The following is a 25,199-nucleotide window of genomic DNA, read 5'->3' as shown; positions in this document are numbered from 1 at the left end:
CACAGACCCAAATAAATCTAACAAACATTGACAGGACATTTATTTATATTCATCCACAATCCATCTCAATATATAACTTCAGCATACAGAGAGCACAGCTATACAGAGTTGAATTGGATATGGTCTGTGCTTCTGGGATTGTTATAGATCAAATTAAGTGATCAATTGTTTCTTCCCCCCCCCCCACCAATGGTCATAAACATGGTGGATGAGCTGGAAAAAGTTACATGACTGAAACAGATGAACTCCCAAAACTACAATCCAATATGCACTCAATAGACAATTGAATATCCATTTTTAAAATGGAATCAATCTGAGTTTGTCTATATCAGCTATCTCTACCACATAAGGCCACCAAAAACCAAAAAACATTTTGTAACCTGTATATAATATCTGAATTGAATCAGAAGAGACTAAAAAAAAATAGCATTTGTATTAATTTTACTAAAATGAGTACGAAAAAAAAAAAACTAGTTCAGACATGGTTATAGAGACAGGTAGCACTGATCACAGGAGGATTAATTGTATTAAGTAAAAAAGAGAGAATATAAAGAATAACATTAAGAGGAAGAGCTTAAAAGATGTGACATTTCTGTCTTCAGTAATTTCATAATCACTACACACTACACACAATATAAGATGCAACATATATTTATATAACATTACAAAACGTACACAACTCTGTCATACAGAAGAGTGCAGATTGGATGTAAAGGATGGAGAAAGGAAAAAAAAAACTCTGAAACCTTTAAAATCAGTAACCTTTGTTGAAGAGAGAGTTGCCAGCAGCTAAAGCAAAGCATATAAATTCAAAACCAGCTACTCACCGGTGATGTTCAGGTTAGCAGAACAGGTGTCACTACCGTGCTTGTTTGAAGCGCGACAGCTGTATTCATCAACATCATCCTTTGTTGGGTTGAGGATCTCTAGAGATGATGTACTTTGCCTGCTGATGATCCTGAATTTGTCACTCTGTCTAATCTCTGAGCCAGACTTGAACCACTTGAAGGTCACATTGGGTGTCTCTTCAATTTCACATTCAAACTTCACTGGGCTGCCAATGTTGCTCTGCATGTCACAAATCTTCTTCTTGAAAACTGGAGGCACTGAAACATGCAAGGAGAAAAAAAATACAAAACATTATTACATTGGCAACATTATTTGATTTTTGATTTGATTTGAATGATATATCAGATGGAAAAGAAGGGATGACAGTAATCCTGGGATGACATGAAAAAAGTGATATGAGCGTTAGCAAAAGGGTGATGAAGAGTCACACATGACATGGTCATGCTTGAAGAACTCAGAAGATGAAAAATGTGCCATTATTTTGAAAGAGGGTGGAAAGATGTTTAGCACACAATGTATTCTTGAAAAGAATTCTTAAAGAAATGGTGAACTAATGGGAAGATGATGTAGCAGCTGCCTACTAGTTAATTAGTGATGGTCTGATTTGAATTGTTAAGAATTATCTCTTGTAAGATGACAAAATCCACACAGTCCAACCTCTTGAGACAACAGTGAGCCTTGATGATGATGATGATGATATCTTGCCAGCTTCACTCACAGCCTCACAGGTATATTCACCTTCATGTTTCATCTTGATAACTTTGTTGATTACTAGCGTGTAAGAGTCATGATCCTTTAAACATTTGAACTCTTTGCCAGATTTGATCAATACTCCATTGAAAAGCCAGTTTACACATTTTACACCTTTTACTCTCACAGACAATGTAACCTTGGAATTCTCCTCTGCAGTAATGTCTTTTAATGGTATTTCAAAAAAGAGCTTTTCGGTCAAATTCTTAGCCAAAATGTCCTCTGTTAAAACCTCCTCTCGTTTGTCTTCTTGAATAAGAACATCCATAGGCTCTTCCACAGTGACTTGCCTGTGAGGGGCATCAACTGTAATATTTGAAACACACACCTCTCTCTCATAATGTTCAGCTGAAACCGTTTTAATTTCCCTGCGTTCAGTCTCAGCAAAACTATAAATGTCCATTTTGGATTCAACAGTCTTCTGAGTCACATGGTGCCTTGACTCCTGGATAGCAGTTTTCTTTTGAGACATTGCAGACTGGAAAGAGACTTCAGCTTCTGTTTGCAGAGCAGCAGACTGTATTTTGGGTGTTGCAAACACTCCAACATTTTCTGTTAAAACTGCTGAGGACAATGGATATGGAGAAGCTTTGCTAGCCTGCAATCTCTCAGGTCTATCAAGTTTTAAGATGTTTGACTGTTCAAAGGTCAAGACGGGTTTCTCCTGAGTAAGCATAGAGTAGAAAGCTGCATGAAGCTCATTTTTAAGAGTTGCTGTCTGGGGATATTCACCTTCGAAGGCAATTGTAATTTCTATGGGTGGACCAGCTGTTGTTATAAGGTAAGTGAACATCATGTATTTCGGTTCCATGCGCACCTTGACCTCCTTTACTTCTACGACTTCTAACTTTTTCACTACATCTGCCAAAAGCAAAGACTGCTCACAAGCCACAGCACATCGAAGTGCCATTTCCAACTGTTGTTTGATGTCCAAGCTGTGTGATTTTGGTACAGGAATTACAAAGGTAAGTTCCTTTGGAAGAGTTTTGCTTTCCTGCGATTCACTTACTAAAAGAGGTTCGAGTGGCTGAGTTGTAATGTTTATTTTAGTTGCCTCTGATCTAGTAAATCCCTGAGACATTTCACCTGTCAGAGTATGTTTTTCCTCCATGAGTACTGACTGCCTTACAGACTGACCTTCTTGAATCTGAACTGCAAAGTCTTGCTCTGCAGCCTCAAGAGAAACACAAGTTTCTATTGATATGGCTTTTTCTTCTACATGAAGAGACTGAACCGGTACTTTAGTTTCTACATCTGTCTTACAAGTGAATTCCTCAACTGCTTTGAAACTCTCTGTGAGACCCTCTTCTATTGAATGAGATTCTGACACAGATGCTGCATGCATGTTATTCCACCAATCCTCTTTCTGCACAATTGCACTATGAGGCTTGACTTCACTGACCAGAGGACTTTCCTTCGAAAGCGGAACAGTCTGTGAGACTACCTGAAGAACACTCAAGGGTCTGGGTTCTGTTTTGTGCTCAATCTTAAGACCTTCTACCATCACATCAAGACCTTTGGCATAATCCGAAGTTAGTTCTACACGTTCTTCTGTAGTGGCTACCAATTTATGTTTTTTTTCTTGTCTCTGGATGGCTTTCTGTTCATCTGGCTTTTCGACTGAAAGTAACCCTTCTTTACATAAAGTGGTATTCAACTGCACTGAGTGAAGATGTAATCGGGCAGGAACCTCTTCTATAGACTTTACAACAATTGTGGTATCCTTGGATGCTAACGGTGTTGCCTGTTCATAAAAAAATGTTTTCTGGTCATCAGAAGAAACTGTGTGCAAAAGAATTGGCATTTGTTTGACATCCGCCTGCTCGAAACCTGGCTTCTCAGTAGTAAATCTGCCCTCAGACAGAAGAGTATCTTGATCACTGATAAGCTGTAAATGAAGCACCTGATCCTCTTCTTTTTGGGAAAGGAGTGAAAAAGGATGGTCCAGGATAGGTATTCCAGTGGTTTTGTCAGCTTGAAGCTTGTTCTTTTCTTCAGTTATCAGGGCTGATTTTAACATTGGTTCTTTAGAGAGCTGAGCAGTTTCCTTGACTGGTCTATGCATTTCAAAGTTGTTTTCTTTTAAGAGTGTGTGCTTAGTCTCGCTGACTGATGTAAGCACTGGTTTGACTTGTTCTTTTTCTGCTAAACATTCAATGGACTCAACAGTTGCTAGCTCTGAAATATGACCTTCTGTAAGTGCTACATTCTCTGTCGATATTGCAGTATACAATAACTTAACCCCTTCTGCAACTCTGTAGCTTTTCTCCTCTTCAGGACTTTTAATTTTTGTGCATTCCTCTTGTAGAATTGGTAACTTAATTTCAACTTGAGGACCACTAACAATAACCTTTGGCTCTGAAGTTGTTTGTATCTTTTCTGTTTCACTTTTTATCAAATCCTCAGCTTTCACTATGCTAAGAGGTGTAGAACTCTCTGAAATGGCAGACATAAATGTTGAGGGCTCCTCAACACTCAATTCAAGCTCTCGTACTTCTGGACTAACAATTTGATCACAGTGCTGCTCAGTAAAGCCTCGTTTTTCTTGAACATCAGAGGTTATTGCAGCCATATGCAGCTGTTTCAGGGGAGTTAAAACCACTGGCTTTGGCTGGGCAGGGGCAACTTTTACTCTCTCCTGCACATCATGAGATTGAATCACAGTAGCTTGGCGAGTTACCTGCTCCATGTGCACAGTGGCTGCAGATGTCTCTAAAGCACGCAAGGTTTGGGTCTGCTCACTTGTAACAGTTTGCCTATCTTCAGTGCTAGTGGTGTAAACCATCTGGTGTCCCTGCTGAAGGCTAGTCCTGACTTGTTCTGGAAGACTGACACTATACAAACGTGATTCAGTGGCTTCAGAAGAAGTCTCCAAGGATACAATGAGTTCTGCACTGCAAGAGGTTTCTCCAAGAGGATTAGAAGCTCTACAAGAGTAAAAACCACTGTCGCTTTGCTGAATGCCTAATATCTTTAAATAGCCAGACCCATCCGTGTTGTTCACAATGATGAAGTACTTACTAGGCTGCATATGATTGCTACCCCTGTACCACTGAACATCAGGAAGTGGAACCCCTGCTACAGTGTATTCAAAGAAAGCATGGCTACCGGCTGCACACTTCACATGCTCAATTTCTTTTATGAAATATGGAGGCTGCCCAAAAGTCTTTTCTTGCTCCTTTATGTCCTTCATCTTTATATTAAGATATGATGTACATGTTGACTTGCCAAATTGGTTGCTCGCAGTGCAAGAATACTCTCCTTCCAACTCTTTGGTAATGTTAGTTATGACAAGGCTATGTTCTTCCTTCTCTTGGACAAATGTATAAAAAGATGAGGACTGTATCAATTGACCATTGTGATACCACTCAATAACTGGCCTAGGAAATCCAGAAACTATCACAGTAAACTTAGCTGTGTTTCCAACAGTTGCAATTGCTGATGAGAATTTAGTTACAAAAACTGGCTTTTCTGGCTTTTTCTCTAATGTTTCTGAAAATAATTTACACTCTGGCTGGAGTTCAAATGTTTTGCTTTTTTCTTTTAGATGAAGACTTGTTGCGCAAGAATCCTCCTCAGTTGATATAGTCGAGGTAGAAAACACTAAATAAAAAATATGATGCAATGGTTCAATACAATTAATACATAACATAATATCATAACAACTGATACACGATGCATAATATTTTTCATAATATATACATCAAGATGCTCTGTTAGTGACTGAAAAACCTGTAATTCATAATAATGGAAAAAAAAATTTTTTTTACAGAAATATATACAGAAAAAAGCCTCACAATAAAATGAAAAGAACTAAACAAAAGATCATCATAATTTGTATTTATTCATTTACCTTTGGCTTCCTCTTCATAGCTGGCCTCCTCAGCCACAGACACTGGAAAAACAAAAACAAATATTACATGTGTGTATTACATATTACAGCAAGGTTTCTGGGCAGTATTTTAGTATATGTGCATTCTTATTATTATAAACCCATTTTCTCCTTCAAACATAATGAAAATGGACCACATCTCCCTTGTAGAACACCCATGACAGGGGTCCACTGCAGTCACTGTCAGTCTCCTACAGAGACAACATTTGCATGATGTGATTTTTTTTCCTTTTTTGAGAGATGTCACATTCTTTTTTTTTTTTTCCTCTATCTACTTAAAAGAGTGGATATATGAGTAAAAAAAAAATAATGTGCGCCCAGGGCTAACATAAAAGGTGGTAAAGACCAAAGCATGCAAATGCAAACCTGTCTTCACTCTGAGATGAGTGCTGCATGTTTTGTCTCCTGCAGCATTGATAACTTTGCAAGAATGTGTGCCCCCTTGCTCAGAACCATTATTCTTTACATTTAAGCAGCACAAGGGCCCATCATGTTTCAAGGAGTATGACCTTGGCTCTTCAACATTCAACTGGTTGTGTAGCCATACAACGAACGGAGAGGGGCTTCCTTTGATTACATAATAAAGAGAAACACTCTCTCTTTGTTTGGCAAGGAATTCTGGGGACAGTTTCACAAGGAACTCTGGCTGAATTGCATCATAAATGTCACGCTCCAACAAAGGAATAACATCAGGATTGTAATGTCGGCTTATCTGCCACTTTGTTGTCAGGGCTCCAACATTCTGTAAGGACTCCTGCTTTTCTTGGTCAGTGGCCTTTTTACTTGACTCATTTTCAGTTTTAGAAGATTTACTGATAGAATCAGAGGGTACGAGGGACTCTTTGGGGTTCGCTTCTTTAGCTGAGTGAGAATAAAGTTAGGGAAATTTATTAGGGATTATTCAGTAATTCAGCAAGATATTTTAGCATTGATAAGAACAAAAAGGTTAATAAGCTGGAGGATGATGTTAAGCCAAGCGTGTGAAGGATTAAACTATTTAAAGTATTAAAATTGATTACATGGGATATTACATTGTAAATTTAATCAAACATTTAAGTTGGTTATAATCACATGAAACGTATTTTAGAATAACAAAACACCAGCAGGAAGCAGATGGGATGAAATGAGCATCAAGGACAAAACAAAATCTATAACCACCTTCCACTGTGAGCTGTGCAGACGTTCGATTTTCACCATTTCTATTTTTAACAGTACAGCAGTAACTTCCCTGGTCCCCAAGATGGACATTGAGTATGATGAGAGAAATGAGTCCGCCTTGATGTACATACTGCACCCTTTCTGTATTTGTTATTGTCCTTCCATTATGATCCCATATAATTTCAGTAAATGGTTGTCCACTGAAGGAACAGTTGAAATGAGCCACATCACCCAGGCTGACAATGACATCACTCATTTTCAGGGTCAGAGTGGGGCTTGTAGAATATTCTTCCACAGAGGTAACTTGTTGGACCTCAATGCTTTTAACAGATGTTGTGGACATCATCATCGTAGAGACACTTTCAAAAGTTTGCATGGAAGAATAAGTTTCACTCGTGGTCTGGGAGGTGACCATCTCCGAATGAGTCATTCCAGTGCTCGAAACACTGTGCCTATCTACTGTTCTCACACTGAGATCTGAGCGATAAAAAAAATTGCATTAGACATTTGTAAATGTCAAATTGCCATTTAAGTTTAGAAATAATAGATTATCAATGTAGGGGAAAGGTAGTGAGAGGTGGCAGAATTTCATAGATGAGTTTTCAAAATTCATTAGGATGATGACAAGCAAAATGCGGCTTCCATTTAAAATGTCATTTATATCGATGTTTTGTGAGGAAAAACCCTATTTGTTGAAAAATAAAGCTTTTTTATTAATGGTCTGTGGTTAGTTCTCTCTATAATGAAAGAAAGGTGAGGCAGTTTGTATCTTTTAACACCTTTAACATCTTTTAACACAGCTACATTGAATGATTGATGAATATTGATGGAAAACAATGGCTTTGACATGCACAGTGAATCATGGGGTCCTGGGTCTTGGTAAGATCATAGATGGTAGTGGAACAAAACACCTGTCTCGTGAAATCCATAATGATAATGAAATCCCTATGAGAAACAGTTTGTCCAAAGTGTATTTCAAGTTAATGACCAGATCATGCACGACATCTAAAACCCGCATTAAGCAATGGAACATGCTAAAAAAAAAAAAAAAAAGAAAGAAAGATATCTGGTTGTTCAACAAGAAAAAGATGGCATTGTCTGGAGAGAAGGAACCTAAAAGTTTGCACATACCATTGACGTTCAAAACAGCAGAGCAAGAGACCATTCCCCCAGAATTGCGTGCAACACATGTGTATTCTCCTGCATCTGCAACATATGTTCTAGAGATCTCAAGCTGGCAGCTATCATCAAACTGAGAGATTCTGAAGTTGTCAGACTGTACAATTTCCTTATCTCTGAAGTACCAGGTAATCTTCAGATCTGCATAAATCAAACAAAAGCTTGTTAACTTCACAAAAAAATATATACATGCTTATTAAAAATTTAAAATATATTCTATTTTCCACATTTGTTTAATTCACAGGGTTGAGCCTTACCATCTCCAGAGACACGGCACTGGAATCTGGCTGATTCTCCCTCTTCAGCAGAGGTATCTTGCAATGAGGTAATAATTACTGGTGGAGAAACTGGAGCCACCGTGTCTGGAGAAACCACCTCTGAAACTGTTCGCAAAAATCATGTTTGTGTTAAACTGTTGGTAATATGAAAGAATGTAAAACTAGTACCTAATACTGGTTTTAAACAACAGTTTGATAATGATCTCACCTTCCACATTAAGTGAAGCAGAGCTTGTGGCTACTCCATAGTCATTCTTAGCTTCACAGTTGTACTGAGCTGCATCCTCTGGGAAGACCTCAATGAGCAACAATATGTGCTCATTTCCCTCCCTCAGGAACTTACACTTGAACCCAGAAGATAGGGCCTGAGAGTTCTTATACCAGGATACCTGAGGCTGAGGAATTCCTGTCACTTCCACAGAGAAACGTGCAGGTTTGCCAGCCTCGACAGACAGGGGCTCCATGTCCCTGATGATCTGAGGAGGCTCAGGGACTAAATTAAATTAAGACACATATTAGACCAAGTCAATTAACTTCACAGCTGAAATTATATGGGCTATAAATAAAGCTCCAATTTTATACAGTGATGCATTGCAATTGGAATATACTGGTATGCCATTGACAGAAGGAGTTAAAGATATATATTCAGATTAAGTATTGTATGTACACACTACCATTCATTTGTTTTGAGGTCAGGGTGCATTCAATTGATCAAAAGTGACATAAAAGCCTTTTCCATCATTACAATGTTTTTTTTTTTTGTTTGTTTGTTTTTTAATAGAAAGATGCTGCTCTTTACAACTTCCTATTTATCAAAGCATCTTGAAAATGTGTATGATGGTTTCCACAAAAGTATTAAGCAGTACAACTGTTCATGTTACTTGAGCACTAAATCAGCATATTAGAATAATTTCTGAAGGAACATGCGACACTGAAGACTGGAGTAACAGAATAAAATGAATAAAATACATTTTAAAACATGTTAAAATAGAAAACAGTTTAAACTTAATACTCCATAATATTGATGTTCACTGTATTTCTGATTAAATAAATGCAAAAAAAAAAAAAAAAAAAAGATTTGAAGAATGTTACCAACCACAAACTTTTGAACAGCAGAGTATATAATAAATAAACTGAACATTTATTTATATATATTTATAGATATCCAAACTGTACACTCACTCTGGACATGCAGATTGACTGTGCTCCTGTTCTTTCCTGCAACGAAAGTGTATTCTCCAGCATCACTTCTGTAAGTTTCAGTGATTGTCAAGCGATGTGTCTTTCTAACTGTCACATAGTTGAAGCGCTCATCAAAAGATGGAATTTCAACACCATTTTTCAGCCAGCGGCCTTCAATGTCATCCTCATTCACTTCAAATTCAAAAGTAGCTCTCTGTTTCTCAACCACCTGGAAAGCATGAAAAAAAGAGAAAAAAAGTGGTCTCGCCTTGGAACATAGATAATATTTAACAACTGACTGTAATAAGACAAAGGATAGTTACAGTGATGTCCCTCTCAGCAGGCTCAGAGATGCGGACATCCTTGCCCTCCACTATGAGGTTTGCCTTGGAAACGCTTGCACCAGCAACCACAGAGTATTCTCCAGCATCAGACATGCGCACTGTCTGGATCATCAAACGCTGCAGGAATTTGTCAGTGGTGGCTTTGAATCTACAATAATAGGGAAGTTATGGACAGAATTGACATCTTAAGACTGCAAAAAGAAAAATCACTTAATTTTTTTTGTTTGTAGTAAAACTATAGATATATCCTTAAAACAAGATTAATTATATTTAAGAACCAAAAGTGCTTAATATACTAAAGGCCAGATTTACAATAAAGGGCAAATTGGCATGAGACCGCAAATTCATAACAGCGTAGAAGAGTTGCAAGTGGAGTGGCAAGTTCTGCAGACGGATCATTTTCAGAATGACCAACACAATCTACCAAGAGCAGCGCACATTAGCGCAGGATAAAGCAGAGCAGATGATAATCTGATGCAGATAACCTGGCGCAAGTGGTTAGTAAATCTTGGCCTAAAATTTATACATCTCTTATTTTGAGCATTAATCAATCAAAATTTAGTGAGATTTATTCTTTAAACAAGGAAAAAAACTATTGTTAAGCAAGTCTAATATTTTATGCCAATATAATGTAAATACTGATACTGATTAAGAGATGTTTTTTTTTTGTTTTATAATTTATCTTCTGTGTATATGACATTAAAAGTGAAGATATACCTCTCAGACATCTCAAGTTCCTGCCCATCCTTCATCCACATCACAGGGACGTTGGGTTCAGAGATCTCACATTCAAATATAGCCTTCTTCTTCTCAGTTACCTTGATATCTTTAATGTGCTTGGTGAATTCAATCACGCGAGCTGGAAAACATATTTTTGTTAGCTAATCTGTTAAAGTTACATAAAGGCAGCTGTAAATATAACAACAAAACTAACCATCAACAAAGAGTTTTGCAGATGTTTCAGCAGATCCAGCCAAAAACTTGTAGTCTCCACCATCCCCAAAGTGAACATTTCGAATAGTGAGGGAGTGAGTGAACTGTTTGCAGCGAGTTTGGCATCTATCACTGGATCGGATTTCTACTCCATTCTTCAGCCATTTGTAGGTGATGCCTTCATAGTTGACGGTCACCTCAAATGTAACAGTGTCTTTTTCCTTAGCATTGAGGTCTTGAAGCATGGATGTGATCAGAATTGCTGAAAGATTTTAAAATGCATTTGTGAAAGTGCTGTATATAGTAATTTTATATTTATTTCAAGTTTACAGACAATGTATTACTCACGTTTTACAATCAGGTTACCAGACACTTTGTCATTTCCACACAAAAATGTGTATTCTGAAGCATCCTCCTGACTGGCATTCATGACTTTCAGCTGATGAAGTTTGCCTTGCACCACAATGCCAAACTTCTCGCTCATCTCAATCTCAACTCCATTTTTCAGCCAGATCGATGGAACATTGAAATGAGAAACCTCACATTCAAACGTTGCCACATGGGTCTCTGGAACATCAATGTTCTTCAAAGGTTTGGTGACTCTCAAATCTGAATATATACAAGAAAGACAAAACATATTTAGAATGCCAAATTTCACATTTAAGGTGAACTTTTTTTTTTTTTAAATCTCAAAACACTTACATTCAATTTGAAGATGTGCACTGCACAGCAGATGCCCGACCACAGCAATGTATTCACCTGCCATGTGACCTTCAACGCTCTGAATGATAAGTTTGTGGGCTTTCCTCTCAGACAGTATTTTAATATTTGAACTTGGCGCAAGCTCCTGATTATTGAACATCCACTGAACTGGAATGTCATCATGGGACAAACTCAGCTCAAATGAAGCAGTGGCACCCAGCAGTGACATCACATCCTTTGGTTTTTTCACAATTTTGATAGCTAAAAAGAGGTTAAAGGGTATTGAAATACATCTAACAACAGCAGACAGGTTTAATTAATTAGTACTTGAAAGATATATAAAAAAAATAATAATTAAAAAAAACATACTTTCAACATTAAGTCTGGCATTAGCAGAGAGTTTTCCAAGTTTGAACCCATAGACTGATTCATCTTGGGTGTTACAGTTCTTGATCTTCAGGGTGTGAACCATGCCTTGGACAGTTATCTCAAATTTATCACTTGGATGAATCTCAAGACCATTCTTGATCCACTGGGATCCTTTCACATCTAAATGGGTGAGTTCAATACTGAATACTGCCTCCTGGGTTTCAGTAACAGTTTGGTTCTTCATTGTCTTCCTGATTTTAACAGCTTGAATTAAAAAAAAAAGAAAGAAATTGCATATAAATAACTTCTAACAGATGAGAACACATAATGTGCAATAAACTATTCTGTGACACACAGTTTACCTTCAACCTTCAAGTTGCCAGATGTCTTGGAGTTTGCCACCTGATAGGTGTACTCTCCAACATCCTGTGGCCTGGTGATGACGATGACAAGCCGCCTGACGGCACCATTATTTTCACTTATGATATTATCACTGAAGTCAATAGGGTGACCATCTTTAAGCCATTTGCCTTCTGTGGTAGGATTAGCAACTTCACACTCCAGCACAGCAGTCTGGGATTCTGCTACAGTCACATCATGGAGTGGCCTATTTATAGCACCGCCTAGTGGAGAGATAAAAATAAAACATCACAACAAGACATGTGACATGAGTCCTATATTGTAGTGGCAAAAAAAGTACGTACTTTTAAAAAAGTTATTTGGATGTCTACATACCTGATACAATAAGTCTTGCTCTAGATTCCTTCTCACCAGCCATAAATATGTACTCTCCTTCCTCATCCTTCATGGCATTCAAAACAGTGAGGCTATAGTGTGTACCTTTGCTCTCAATCTTGTACTTTGGACCTGCCTTTAAAGGTTGACCCTTGAAAGTCCACAGAGCATCAATGCCAGGATGAGATACCTCCACTTCAAAGGTGACATTCTGGGTCTCAGTGCAAACGCACTCTTCCATGTGCTTAACAATAGATACAGCTATAAAACACAATGAACAATGACATCATTACCAATTATTTAAAATAAATATATATAAAATTAAATCAAGAAAAGGAACATATAATAAAACAAATTTTGAGTGACACTCACGCTGGACAGAAAGTTTACAGGTTGAGTCTACTTTGCCAGCAATAAGTTTATACTGTCCTTCATCTGATGCATAGGTCCTGTTAATAGCCAGTCTCTGTTTAGATCCTTTGACAACCATCTGGACTCTATCACTTGCTGTCATCAGCTTGTTGTTGTGGAACCATTTCACTGAAGTTATATCAGTAGCAGAGATTTTAGCCTCAAGAACAGCTTTAGTGCCTTCCACTGTGGAGACATCCTTTAGTGGCGCCAAGAAGCCAATAGCTGTGTGCGAAACAAAATGATTAATAAAACACTCATTATCCTCAGGAAAGTAGAAATCAATTTTTGAGAAGCCATTGAACATTAATTTAGAGTTAAAAGGTGTCTTACTTTGAACTGTTAGCTTTCCATTTGTAGAAATGTCCTGAGCAGGAACAACAAATGAGTACATTCCTGCATCATCCTTACTGGCATCCTCAATGAGAAGCTTATGGGTGACTTTGTCAATGACCATGTGAATCTTATCGGAAGCAGAAATGGCTTGGCCATTCTTCATCCATGAGCCCTCAACATTTTCCTGAGAGAATCGCACCTCAAGTTGGGCAATATCACCCTCACAGATTGTCAGGTCAGAAAGACCTTGCATCAGAGTCACAGGGCGCACTAGAGTGAACCAAAAAATATTCAAGTAAGATTTATATGGCAACCGAAGTAAGTTTTTCTAGAAAATGTGGTAGCCTAAAAATGCTTTTAAATACTTTAATCTTGGTTGCCTCATACTCACATTTCATCTTAAGGGAGGCACTTGTCTTAAGATCTCCCACTTTGAAAGTGTATTTTCCCTGGTCCTCCTTCTTAACATCTTTCACAGAAAGACTATGACGACCACGACGAGCAGACACGACATATTTGAGGCTAGGAGTGATTTCTTTGTTCTCAAAATACCAGGTGCCTTCAGCATCCTCACGGGACAAAACACACTCAAACTCTCCAGAGTATGTCTCTGGTACTTCTGTATTCTCAAGATTCTTTACAATTTCAAGTGGTGCACCTGTGTAAGACATAACATTTTTCATTTGACCAAATAATTAACTGCACAAAAATGTTAAACACTGATGTATAAGAAGATGAAACTGTGTTGTACTGACCTTCAACATAAAGTGAGGCACTGGTTCTTATGTGGTCATCGTCAATAACCACACAACTGTACTCTGCTTCGTCATTCATAGAAATCATCAGCACTGACAGGAAGTGCACCTTTCTGTCAGAGTGCATTCTGTATTTGTCACCTGAGAAGATTTCTGCATTGTCCTTCATCCATTTGACCTTCACAAATGGTTCGTTCGTCTCGCATTCAAAGGTCACCAAGGTGTCCTTCTCTTTAGCATTCTGATCTTCCAGAAGTTGTGTAAATGAAACAACTTGTTTGCCTAAAAACAAAGCCAAAGAACAATGACTGAAGATTACTTTTACCATTTATGGGATTGATAACATGCAAACAGCAACAAGTTGGTAAATGTTTTACCTTGAACTAGTAGGAAAGCATGGCTTGAGGTCTCTCCAGCAATGTTCATGGCTTTGATCATTATACTTGCTGAGTCCTCAGCCAAGACATTTCTGATCACTAATTCACAGACATGGTCCTCTGGCCAATACCAGTAAACCCGGTCTGACTTCTCCAATAAGACACCATTCTTGAACCACTGACATTCTGGATCTGGTTTACCGGTGACTCTACAGCGGAAGTGTACTTCATCTCCCAGGCAAACTGTCTGGCTCTGGATCCGTTCTATGATCTTTGGAGCCTCCATGCTTGGAGAGAGCACAATTTTCTCTGGTTTGACTTTGGGAATGGTGAGTTTACTTTCCTCTTCTTTCTTCTTCTCAGCATCAGGCCCTAGTTCTTTTGCGTGATGAAGAAGTTCTTCTTTCCTCTTCTTCAGCATATCCTCATAGGACTCATTCTTCTTGCGGGACTTCAGTTCTACAGCGGTTATTGCTTCATAGTAGCCCTCCTGGGTCCTACGCTTAAATTTGCTTCTGAGCTCCTCTGTTTCTTCTGTTAATTTCTCATGGATTACTCTCTCAGTTTTCCTCAGCTTAACCACCTCCTTGGGTTCTTTAGTGATCTCAGATGGTTTCTCAGCTTTGACAACCTCAAACGAGACTCTACCATGCTCTTGTGTTGGTACAGGAGCAGGAGCCTTAACCTCGGGTGCACGACGCAAGATTGACCTGAAGTCCTCCTTCTGCTGAATCTCAAATTTTACAAGATGCTCAGTAACGCCTTCAGGGTTTTCAGCCAAAACTTTAACATCTCCTGAATCATAGGGCTTGGTATCCACAATTTCCAAGTAGTGAATACCATCAAAGAGAAGCCTGAATCTTTTACTCTTGCGGATGAGCAGTCCATTGAGGTACCAGTTAACTTTTGGGGTAGGGTAGCCGGTCACCCTACAACGGAATTTAGCGGTTTCTCCCTCCATAACTCTTACTGGCTCTGGAAGTAACACAATCTCTGGCTTAGTTTTTTCAAGATTATCATCTCCAGTAACTCCAGAAGGGCCACCCTCATGTGCAATACGCTCTATTTCATCTATTCTTAGTCCTCGCCTTCCCTCTGGCAACTGAGTTTCCTCAACAAGGCTTTTCTCATCTTTAACAATTAGTGTAGCAGAGGTTTGGTCAACTCCAAACTTGTTGGTGGCTCTGCAAGTAATGACACCGCTATCTCTGGAATAAGCAGCTTCGTAGTCAAGACTGCAATAGCCAAACTCATTGACCATGCGTAGTCTGTTAGCAGCTTCCAGTGGCTTGCCATCATGCAGCCACTCAACAATCATGGTCGGGTCACCAATAGGGGTCAGTCTACACTCAAAGTGCGCAGGTCCAAATCGCTTAAGCCTGACTGAGGTAAGCTTCTTTTTGAAGTGAGGCTTCTGTTGCTTCTCCTTATCATAGAGGTCACCATCTTCCCACTGTTCCTGACCATATCGAAGATGCAGTGGCTCTAACTCTGGTGCAGCAATTTCTTTGGCCTTGTAAGTTCCCTTGGGAATGACAAGCCTTTTCTCAGGCTGAGGCATTACTGCATCCACCTCAATGTTAACTTTGCAGCGTGTGGTATCTCTGCCAGCTTTGTTGATAGCAGTAGCAGTGTACCATGCGCTATCAGATCCTGTACATGATGGAATCTTGAAATGAGCATCGCCTTTACCACCCTCAATCCTAATAAACAAGTAAATTCAGTTAACTGTAATACAGAAATGTATTTTTTACAGCATACACATCATCACGGAGAGTAACATTTTGATTATTTACTTACACCTGTGTATTTTTAGTATTGAAAACTTACCTAATATGTGGGTGTTTATGTGGGGAAATTATGTCACTGTTCTTCAGCCAAACAATGTCAGGAAGGGGGTTGCCAATAGCTTTAACAGCTAGCTCAACCAAAGTACCCTCTTTAACACTGATGTTTCTTAGCTTTTCCACAAATTGTGGTCTCACCAAGTTTTCCTTGGCTAAACATGAAAAAAAAATTAAATTGAAGAAATGCCATTAGAATGCTTTAGAATGCAGTTGGAGTGAAGTGACTGTTTTACAGAAAGTCATTCTTTAAATGAAACTCTAGTGTATGTAGCATCGTACCTTCAACAGTGAGAGTCATAGATACGGTTGTCTTTCCAGCTCTGTTCTGAGCAACAACTGTCCACTCTCCGGAGTCCTGAGGCATGGCAGGAACCACAATCATTGACTGAGTTCCATCCTCCTTTACCACAATCTTGTGGGTGTAGTCATTAACCACTTGTTGTCCTGTGATGAAAAAGTACAGTTGTCATGCCATGGCAATAAGAGAATGTCCATTGTTTTAAAACCTCCTACACAACTGGGATATGCAGTTATCACTAACCATTGTGGAACCAGTAAGTTTCAGGCATGGGTCTCCCAACTACTTTCAGATCAAATCTTGCAGTCTGTCCTTCAGAGCACTTGAAGGATGATGGCTTCTGCACAAACACAGGCTTGTAGAGTCTTTCTAGCTGGGCCTCATCTGTCTCGTCAAGTCTACGAGCTGGTGATCGACCAGGAGAACGACTTGTGGAGCGTGGTGATGTGGACCTGAAAAATTACGTATTTTTAATATCTTGATCTGATAAGTACTCTTATTGTAATATCATGTAATTTTCTATAGTAATATTACAAACTATGATTTTCTCAGATTGAGAAGTCAAAACCAACCTGATTCTTTGAACTGCCCCTGGCTGAGGAAGCTGTGTTTGTGCTATACCAGTTGGCTCCACATACAGCTTTCCAGAGCTGACAGCATTACCCTTTATGTTACTGATCAAAGCAGTATAGATGCCCTCATCTTCTGACAGCACCGTAGGAAGGCGCAGACTGGCTCTACCATCCTGCAGAACCTCCATCTGATAACGGCCTCCATGTGTGATACGCCTGCCATCTTTGTACCAGACGATCTACAGTTCAAATAACAAAAGTTCATTCCAGTCCTCTATTTCAACAGGCCAGGTATTGATGATATTCAGTACAATAGCAGTTTTGCTTGTGATATTGCTTAAACGTTATACTAACTCAATTGAATGAATATTGAATACGTTTAAAGATAACAATTTAATCTTACCTTAGGGAGAGGGGTTCCTGTCATCCTGCAATGAAAAGTTGCACTCATTCCCTCCCTGAGTCTGTAGCTTTTAACTGGAGTATTAAAGACTGGATAAATAGCATCATGTTCAGAAACACTCATATCCAACTGCTCCCCATCCTGAGTGACCATCTCCTGGTAAGTAATCTTCAGCAGGCGGAACTCAATTTCTTGGATGAATCTCTGCTCCAAGTTAGATATTTGTAACTCCTGTAAAAAATGTAATTGTAAGATTCATTCTCACACTTTGTGAATTCAGAAGTTGGTTTTCAAGATGTAGGATTTTAAAATAGCTTAAAATCTTTCATACCTGCTCTGAAATGAAGGACTGCATCATCTGGGTTTGTTGAGCCATCCTTCTCTGCATGAGGATCTGCTCTTTCTCAGTTACAGTCTCAACAACAGCAGGTATGTCAGCCACTTTTGGCCCTTCTATTATAGTAGTTACTTCGGTCTTGAATGTCTCTTCCTGTTTCTTCATATACAGCTCATATGCCTCTGTAAAATGCAGAAAAACACTATTAACATTTGAACTAACATACTATTGCCATTTATAATAAAGCCACCCAGAAAACTAACCTTCATCAAGCAGCATGGCTGAAGCAGAAATCTCTCCAAGTGGGTTTCTAGCAAAGATGGTGTACTCTCCTGCATCATCAGCAAATGTCATGGAGATCTCAAGCTTGCATGATCCTGTGTCTTTATTGTATGCTACTCTGTACCTAGAGGATGCATGAGTTTATTTCATATTAACATATTTGCATAATAGAAACTGAATTAAAGCAGAAGAAAATACATAAAAACCTAGTCACAATAGACATAAAACTAGCACATAATATAATTTCTCATAGTTTATCCACTTATTTATTATAAACAAGTCTGAGTACTTTTTAATCACAGCAATGAAAAAGTATGGTAAAAATGAGTTACAAAAAATTAACATTACAAAGTGTATATATTTACAATGTAAAACATACCTGTATCCAGTAGTAAGTGGAATTCCACTCTTCTTCCAGTAAATATGAGGTTTGGGGCTTCCGCCGACTTGGCACTCAAAGACTATGCTGTCTCCCTCCACAAGCTTTTGTACTGTGGGTTTCTTCACAAAGAATGGGGCAACACCTGCTCCAGCCTCCACAGACTCGGAGACAGCACTTATTTCAGACATGGTCTCCTCTCTGGCTTCAGCTGTAAACCTGTTTTTAAACACCAAGGATTCAGACTGCAAATATTATACTGTTTTATATAGTACAACCCCAGAAAGATTTCCATTAACTTACAGTTTTTCCCGAGCAGACATTTCAATGTGTTCAGAGACAGTAGAAAATTCCTCCCGACTTTCAATGTCTTCTGAAACTGAAGATGAAAATTGAACAGTAAGAATCAGTTTGCAATTACACAGGTTATATCATTTTAAGACAAGTCAAATGTCATGATCTGTTACCTTTGACAAGCAGGTAGCAAGAGGTGCTGATAGTTCCAGCCTCACTGGTAGCAGTGCAAGTGAAGCGGCCACTATCTTCAGCAAAGGCCTCACGGATCACTAAGCGGGCATAGCGGTTTTCATAAGTGATCTGGAAGTCAATTGAGTTCTCGATTCTGTAATCCTCTCTGAACCACATAATGGCTGGGGTAGGGTGGCCTGAAATCTGGCACTCCAGAGTAACAGACTCTCCCTCGGTGACAGTCAAGTTCTTCAAACCCTGGACAAAGTAAAAACAGAATTAAATATTTGACACATATTAAAATATCTAAAATTAAAGGTGCAGGCTACTCTATAATTTATACTAGCCAAAACAGTAGTCATGTTGGACTTACACTTTAATACTTTCATGTGTACATAAGTTTTTAATGAGGAAAATTACTGAGTGATCATTAACTCACAGCCACAATAGTTGGAGGCATCACTTGCTCTTTTGTGAGGGATGGGATTGCTGCAGTCTCAACAATCTGGATTGCAAAAAGAAATAATTGAATGTATAAATTATTAAAGTATTATTATTAAACTTTCTTGCACATTTTTCATTCATGCCTTTTCAGGCTTGTGGGGTTGAAATAGAAGAGCAAATACAAATCAGCAGTTCGTAACAGTTATATGACACAGTGATTGATGGATAAAAGAGAAAAGATGGTGAAACAGCATGATTCCTCAGTGAAGCAGACCAGATCTGTACAGAACAGCTTGTGTTTACAATGGACAAAAAGCAGGGGGCGATATTGTAGTTGCATTCATTCAGAGTGATTTCAGTCAGATTAACTACATGAATCTACATAAAAAACCAGCATAAGATTGTGTGATGCCACTGTAAATGTGTCAGCATCTTTTTACAACTTCCATAAACTATTCTATTATATGTAATGAAAATATATATTTAAGCTGAATTGTAATTGATTAATATTTATACTACTACTACTAATAATAATAATAATATTACATAAAACATACACAAATGATCAATGTAAGGTTGAATCCTAGGATTAAAGTCAAAGAATATTTAGTTTGTACACTGGTAAATTAGTTTCATGTCAGGCAAACAGTAACCGATTCTTGGCACCCTTATATTATCATTCTATTATAAGACTATCACATGACACAAGCTATCTCTAGAGCTCAGCATCTGTCCACATCCATCACAGTCAGCTTAAATACACTAACTAAATCAGTCTCACTTTTAGCTACTATTCTTTTATTGACAAAACAGGACATTTTCAGTTCTCTGTTACACATTCATGCACGTTTTTTGCAGGCTAAAATTTCCCAAATGTATTCTCAAGGGGTAAAATATATAAAAAAAAAGGTTGGTGCAATAATTTATTTATTATTGTTACTATTCATGTCTGCCTCTATTTAGGAGATTCAAAACAACCATGATTGATGCAATTCTGTAAGTAATAAATCTATTTGTATTTGTTGTTGTATTTTCTAAAAATACAACTAATCAACTTCCAGAAACTCCTCTTCAATTTACACCCTCAGTCTACATATACTCTAGGAACAGACTTCTGTCCAACCAAGAAAAGAAACAACTGTATGCATACACATTTTTCCCACTTCAAGAGTAAGAAGCTGTAATTAAAAGGGTGCACATAGAGCAAATACTATCTGTGATGATGCACACTACAAAAAATAGGTTAACAGCAGATTTACTATGTAAGGAGTGATGTCTTTTGTGATGAAAGTGGTTGAATAGTATACAACAATCACAAATCTATTCAGATGGAAGAAAACCTTTATGAAAATGTATTGCCAATTGATGTTAAATATCAGTTACAAAACTACAAAATGGCAAATTGGTGAAACTTCCTGGGCTACCATGCAGAATGAAGTGTGACTATTTATGGTGTGACAATGAGGTGTGAAAACAATCGTTCCTGCCCCCACTGGAACTGACGTGATTTCATTCACACTTCAGGTTAACAGTAGTCTCATTAATTTGTGTGTGGTCTCCTTTTAATCTCAATCTGTTTGCAGTAGAAGACAAATGATCTGAAATAGCTTCAAATGACCTTTTGTCAGTGACCACACACAATGCAGCATTGTCATGTTTTTTGGTACAATTCTATTCAATGCATTTTTTGTATTTCTTAATTAAAATGTAGTTATTCATTACTTAAAAACTTCAAGTAATGAATATTTTCCCTTTCATATTATCACAAAGACAAAATGCCGCTTTTTACCCACTAGAGGTCATAGTTGCAAAAAATAGACCTACTTCTTTGACAGCAACTCCACCAGCTTGTTGTTGCATAGCAAAAGAACCTTCCCAATGCTGCTCCTTGTGGACAAATGTGGAGGAGGTCTGGACATACGAGGCTCCAGTAGTCATGCTGGTATAACTGGATTCTCCTACGTAACCCTCCTGCTTCCATGGAGGCAGTATATCTGCAGCCTGTGCGACTTGTTTGAGTGTAGTCACTGGGGACTTGACTGGTCTGATAGGGGACACGGACAGTCTTGAAGGGGAAGAAGGCCTAAAATAATACAGGGGGTTAACAAAGCGCAAATGCTACATAAGAAAAAGGTTTAATGTATTGTAAAGATAAGTTAACATTGGTTACACAGAACACTAATTTTATTACGTCATCTATGCACTTACTTTTTCATAAGTGTGGGTAAGGGAATATTACATGGTAATATATTTGTAATATGTGTGCACTCATACAAGGTATTGGTATATGTAAAGGTATCTACTAAAAAGTAGTAATGATGTTGAAAAAAAATACTTCACCTGTGAGGTGCGTGAATGGGGGCTTTAACAGGCCTCACAGGGGAAGGTGACTGATGGCGCGTAGCTGCGACCTTTGACACTCCTGTCGGTGGGGTTGGGGACTTGGAGGTTGGCTTAGGGGGCACACGGGGTGGTGCCTTGTGAGCCAAATCACCATCCTCTATTTGCATTTCCATCATGGCTGCGGACTCAAAGGAGGCCTCCATTCTCTGTGAAGGACATGTAACACTGAGTTAACATGTTCTTTGGCAGTTAGCTTCAGTTGAGATTTTCTCAGGATGTTAACTACCTTTTCAACTCTAGCCTGGCGAGTCTGTGAAATCTGAGAAGTTGAAACAAAAGTCTTGGTCTTCTTTGCAGGCACTGCAACCTCCTCACCTGAAATATATATATATATATATATATATATATATAAAAAATAAAAATAATATAATAATAATAATATATATAAATATAAAAAAAGATACATACATACATACATACATACATACGCACATATATATTTGTATAGTATAGGGCTACCCTATATCAAAAATATTTAATTTATATATTTAATTTGGAAATCAAATCAAACCTTGAACCAGAAGTTCAGCTGTAGAGGTAGTACGTCCACTGCTGTTAGAAGCACTGACAGAATAAGTTCCAGAATCTTCTGGGAAGGCCTCAGCAATCAACAAACTGTAAAGGTCTCCATCTTGAACAATCTGAAAGTCAGCTGAGCTCTGAATCTCAGCTCCCTCTCTGTAGAACTTCACCACAGGTGTAGGGATTCCTGCAACTCGAACATCTAGTCTCACTTGGCTTCCTTGTCTAACAGTCACACTCTGTAGTCTCTGAATGAAGTTTGGTGGTGCAGTTTCCACTTTGAGGCAAAAAAAAAAAAAAAAAGTGTTTGTTTGGCACAAAAAGTAAATGACAGAAATGTACACGGCTGTTTCTATGACTGCTTACCTGTAACCAGCAGTTCAGCCGTGCTAGTGGCTTGTCCAGCACCATTGGTGGCTCTCACAGAAAATCTTCCACTGTGTGCGGCTGTCACAGCGGGGATCATCAGAACAGCGCGGCCATCGCTGAACGAGATCTGAGCGCCGGGCAGAGCCGCAGCAGTAAGAACCTGGCCATCACGAAACCAGCTCACCTCTGGAACTGGATTACCTACAGAAAAATAGTGGAATCGATTTTAGACCAGTGTTTTCCAATCTCTTTGTCTTATATACCCCCACAGCCCAATTAGTAAAGCTCAGGTACCCCTTTATCAATGCCAAAACATGCAGTATAATTAAACTTTTTTCTTCTGTCCTTACCACTAACTTGAGCCTCAAACGTTGCAGCACTACCCTCAAGTGCCACAACGCTCTGAAGCGGCTGTGTAAATGTTGGAGCTTGTGTTGACATGGTAGAAGGCACCCTAGGAAAAAAAGAATTATGTAGTGAATACCACATTACAGCCAGATAATTGCTTAATGCCAACTGAATCAATTATATATATACAACAGCATTACAGTGTATGTTACTTGACAAACTAGGTGGGCTATTTTTAGCTGTAAAAGAAATGAACTGACTAATCACTAACACCCCCTGCCCCCACCCGCACCTGGCCATCAGCAGCCTGTCATTTGTGAGAACTGTGAATGGCAGAGCTGTTGAGTGTCAGGTCAAGCACCCAATTGAATATGTTAGAAATGTGTGAACAGCAACGTTGAGCTGTAAGATAAAGCTATGAAACACCTAAACATATAACTAACTTAACTAAAAAAAGTCCTGATCAACAAGATATTTCAACAGTAAAGCAGGATAGGACCTATGTAGGTGATGTTTCAAATTATCATTGGCTTACAAAAGAACATAGAGCTCAAAATGTGAGCTTCAGATGAAGCCCCCAAAAGCTAAGCTAAATTAAGTAATTCAGTAGCAAAATAGTTTGTATTTTTACTGGTACTATAAAATAATTTAGTCATCTTAAAAATGCATTTTTCATTGTTTAATTTAAAGTGATATAACTGAAATTGTTTAGGGTATCCAAAATAACCTGAAAATTAGCATTTTGACATGGTTACAAGCACTTCACTCCAAAAGTTTAATAATCAACAATGGTCTTAATCTCATTGACACAAAGTTTCCACTGGACAAAAAAAAAAAAAAAAAGACACATACCAGCATTACAAAAGGCTTCACGTGTGTATCATATAGATATTTCCCATACATAATACAAAATATAATTTGTTTTTAGACTCTCATCTCATATAAACATTAAAACAACAAGATCATTTAATAATTACAGACAAATAAAGATCATTACAACTGCTTAACACAAAGAAAGAAAGAAAGAAAGAAAGAAAGAATTTAGTCGCAGTTAAACCATCTGCATCATTAGCCATATGGAAGAAACCAACAGGTGAGCGTGGACAAGCATTGCCCATAACATGTCTCTCAATCACACAGTCAAACTCCTTGTGTAATAAATATCAATAATAGATTTTTTTTTTTTTTTAAATGCCAATACAAATTTAATTCTGACTAAATGGCATCATGTGGGAAGGCTGATATTCACTATGACAGAAATGGCAGTCTCCAAAAATAATCTGTCCCTTCCTTGATTGACAGTCACCATGTGGCACATAGCTGGAGGTGCAACTGATATCTCTGCTGCTGATTCCCTTAAAAAGACATCATGGCCCAGCTGGGTCACCACTCTAATGCTATCACAGGCTATTCTTGGCTATTCTGAAATCACTGCACCATTTAATAACCTTGAGCATTATTATGTTTTATAAAAGTAACACAGACTGACTATCTCATACTTGTAAAACATAAATCAAATAGCACAATGTAAGCAACAGCACTTTTATTTTGCTTTAAAAAGGTGTGCAAGCATGTTTCATTGTAGCTTATAAAAAGACTTGCTTTAATGACCGTTCTACAGAATAAATGCCACTTACTTGTATCACAAGGTTGCCTACACTTGATGGGACTGTGCCCAGGTGGCTAGTGCCTCAGCAACAATCCTCTTATCCAAAATGTTTCCAGAAAATCCAAGGTGAGAACGGTTGGGGCCCCGTTATAACCCAAAAAACAAAACTACACAGGGTCTAGACCGTGTAGTTTTGCTTTTCCCTTGCAATCCCTACACCCGAGGCAAGGCTGGGAATGCTCCAACTGCTCAGAACTGCTAACATAGTTGTTTTAGTTTATATACCTCGAGCCTAATCTGCATCATCACTAACAAGCCACTCCCAATTGGTCTCAAAGCATCATGGGAAAGCAATGCATTTTATGCAACTTCACACCTGTTACTCAGTGGTCCCCCTCCGAGAAGTTAATGCAAGCTTGATATAGCTCTCACTCTGGAGTTTCTTTACTACATTGGGTTTGTGGATTCATTGTTCATGCAAATAAATGATTATGCTCATGCCCCATTCAATGACATGCAATGCTGAAAACCCTTATGGCAGGCATTAACCTGTTGATGACCAAAAGGAGAGACTGGCTGTCCCTGTCACTCAAAGGAAGGGCAAGGCAAGGCAACCCCCACTGTAAGGGACGGATATAATGGTTACAGAATGCTTGCTAACTTGACTA

At 38.4% G+C, this 25,199-nt stretch overlaps 1 protein-coding gene across 23 annotated transcripts in view; it reads right to left on the bottom strand.

The window, feature by feature from the left end:
* ttn.1 (titin, tandem duplicate 1) overlaps positions 1–24,785 on the bottom strand; it is a 140,013-nt gene extending 115,228 nt beyond the window's left edge. For 18 of the 23 annotated variants that reach the window (XM_058786720.1, XM_058786727.1, XM_058786724.1 and 15 more), the window contains exons 1-40: positions 24,560–24,785; positions 22,925–23,028; positions 22,572–22,775; positions 22,195–22,482; positions 21,910–21,998; positions 21,621–21,829; positions 21,105–21,363; positions 19,276–19,341; positions 18,836–19,094; positions 18,672–18,747; positions 18,369–18,587; positions 17,971–18,113; positions 17,702–17,889; positions 17,371–17,601; positions 16,968–17,206; positions 16,639–16,847; positions 16,377–16,541; positions 16,081–16,249; positions 14,251–15,953; positions 13,874–14,155; positions 13,510–13,776; positions 13,116–13,388; positions 12,744–13,007; positions 12,372–12,632; positions 11,999–12,259; positions 11,637–11,900; positions 11,268–11,528; positions 10,914–11,174; positions 10,567–10,827; positions 10,350–10,491; positions 9,612–9,780; positions 9,289–9,517; positions 8,315–8,599; positions 8,086–8,211; positions 7,781–7,969; positions 6,650–7,126; positions 5,858–6,352; positions 5,453–5,494; positions 1,507–5,202; positions 828–1,106 (exon numbers count right to left, since the gene is read on the bottom strand). In XM_058786720.1, the coding sequence (XP_058642703.1) occupies positions 828–1,106; positions 1,507–5,202; positions 5,453–5,494; positions 5,858–6,352; positions 6,650–7,126; positions 7,781–7,969; positions 8,086–8,211; positions 8,315–8,599; positions 9,289–9,517; positions 9,612–9,780; positions 10,350–10,491; positions 10,567–10,827; positions 10,914–11,174; positions 11,268–11,528; positions 11,637–11,900; positions 11,999–12,259; positions 12,372–12,632; positions 12,744–13,007; positions 13,116–13,388; positions 13,510–13,776; positions 13,874–14,155; positions 14,251–15,953; positions 16,081–16,249; positions 16,377–16,541; positions 16,639–16,847; positions 16,968–17,206; positions 17,371–17,601; positions 17,702–17,889; positions 17,971–18,113; positions 18,369–18,587; positions 18,672–18,747; positions 18,836–19,094; positions 19,276–19,341; positions 21,105–21,363; positions 21,621–21,829; positions 21,910–21,998; positions 22,195–22,482; positions 22,572–22,775; positions 22,925–23,015 (13,591 nt within the window). In that variant the 5' untranslated portion in view covers positions 23,016–23,028; positions 24,560–24,785. The remainder of the gene's footprint in view (positions 1–827; positions 1,107–1,506; positions 5,203–5,452; positions 5,495–5,857; positions 6,353–6,649; positions 7,127–7,780; positions 7,970–8,085; positions 8,212–8,314; positions 8,600–9,288; positions 9,518–9,611; positions 9,781–10,349; positions 10,492–10,566; positions 10,828–10,913; positions 11,175–11,267; positions 11,529–11,636; positions 11,901–11,998; positions 12,260–12,371; positions 12,633–12,743; positions 13,008–13,115; positions 13,389–13,509; positions 13,777–13,873; positions 14,156–14,250; positions 15,954–16,080; positions 16,250–16,376; positions 16,542–16,638; positions 16,848–16,967; positions 17,207–17,370; positions 17,602–17,701; positions 17,890–17,970; positions 18,114–18,368; positions 18,588–18,671; positions 18,748–18,835; positions 19,095–19,275; positions 19,342–21,104; positions 21,364–21,620; positions 21,830–21,909; positions 21,999–22,194; positions 22,483–22,571; positions 22,776–22,924; positions 23,029–24,559) is intronic. The other 5 variants (XM_058786741.1, XM_058786731.1, XM_058786742.1 and 2 more) reach the window with 5 other exon arrangements.
* Positions 24,786–25,199: the final 414 nt, after the last annotated feature.

This window comes from Onychostoma macrolepis, chromosome 09 (genome assembly GCF_012432095.1).
Source record: "Onychostoma macrolepis isolate SWU-2019 chromosome 09, ASM1243209v1, whole genome shotgun sequence".
Lineage (NCBI taxonomy): Eukaryota > Metazoa > Chordata > Actinopteri > Cypriniformes > Cyprinidae > Onychostoma > Onychostoma macrolepis.
The sequence above is the reverse complement of the archived record's forward strand: the minus strand, read 5'-3'. Positions and strand labels throughout refer to the sequence as shown.